The sequence below is a fragment of the Asparagus officinalis genome, chromosome 1 (assembly GCF_001876935.1).
Source record: "Asparagus officinalis chromosome 1, Aspof.V1, whole genome shotgun sequence".
Classification (NCBI taxonomy): domain Eukaryota; kingdom Viridiplantae; phylum Streptophyta; class Magnoliopsida; order Asparagales; family Asparagaceae; genus Asparagus; species Asparagus officinalis.
The window spans coordinates 59363440-59363731 of NC_033794.1; the positions used below are offsets into that span (position 1 = coordinate 59363440).

At 51.4% G+C, this 292-nt stretch overlaps 1 protein-coding gene across 1 annotated transcript in view; it reads right to left on the minus strand.

Annotated features, from left to right (window-relative positions):
• The window catches only part of LOC109834840 (BAG family molecular chaperone regulator 3-like), a gene marked incomplete at its 5' end in the record, with an annotated part of 4871 nt that extends 4585 nt beyond the window's left edge, over positions 1-286 (minus strand). The window contains 2 exons of the mRNA XM_020402858.1: positions 4-140; positions 214-286. Coding sequence (XP_020258447.1) covers positions 4-140; positions 214-286 — 210 coding nt within the window. The remainder of the gene's footprint in view (positions 1-3; positions 141-213) is intronic.

Sequence of the window (292 nt, forward strand, 5' to 3'; positions counted from 1 at the left end):
CACCATCACCATCTTCGACTTGTCCTTCACTCCGCACACATCCAAGAACTCCCTCCCCTCCCTCTCCCTCTCCTTATACAGTATCTTCTGCTCCTCCCAGTGAACCCCCGTCCTCTCCGCCAACAGCTTCTTCAGCTCCCCTGCAAACCAATCGACCAATCAATCGATTTATCAATTCCTTATTCTCGTTTGCGGCCTGTCGTATGTTCTTACCGAATGTGGACTGCGAGCTGAGATAGATCTCGTAGCAGACGGAGTCGTATTTGACTTTCACGCGAACAGTGGGGATCGT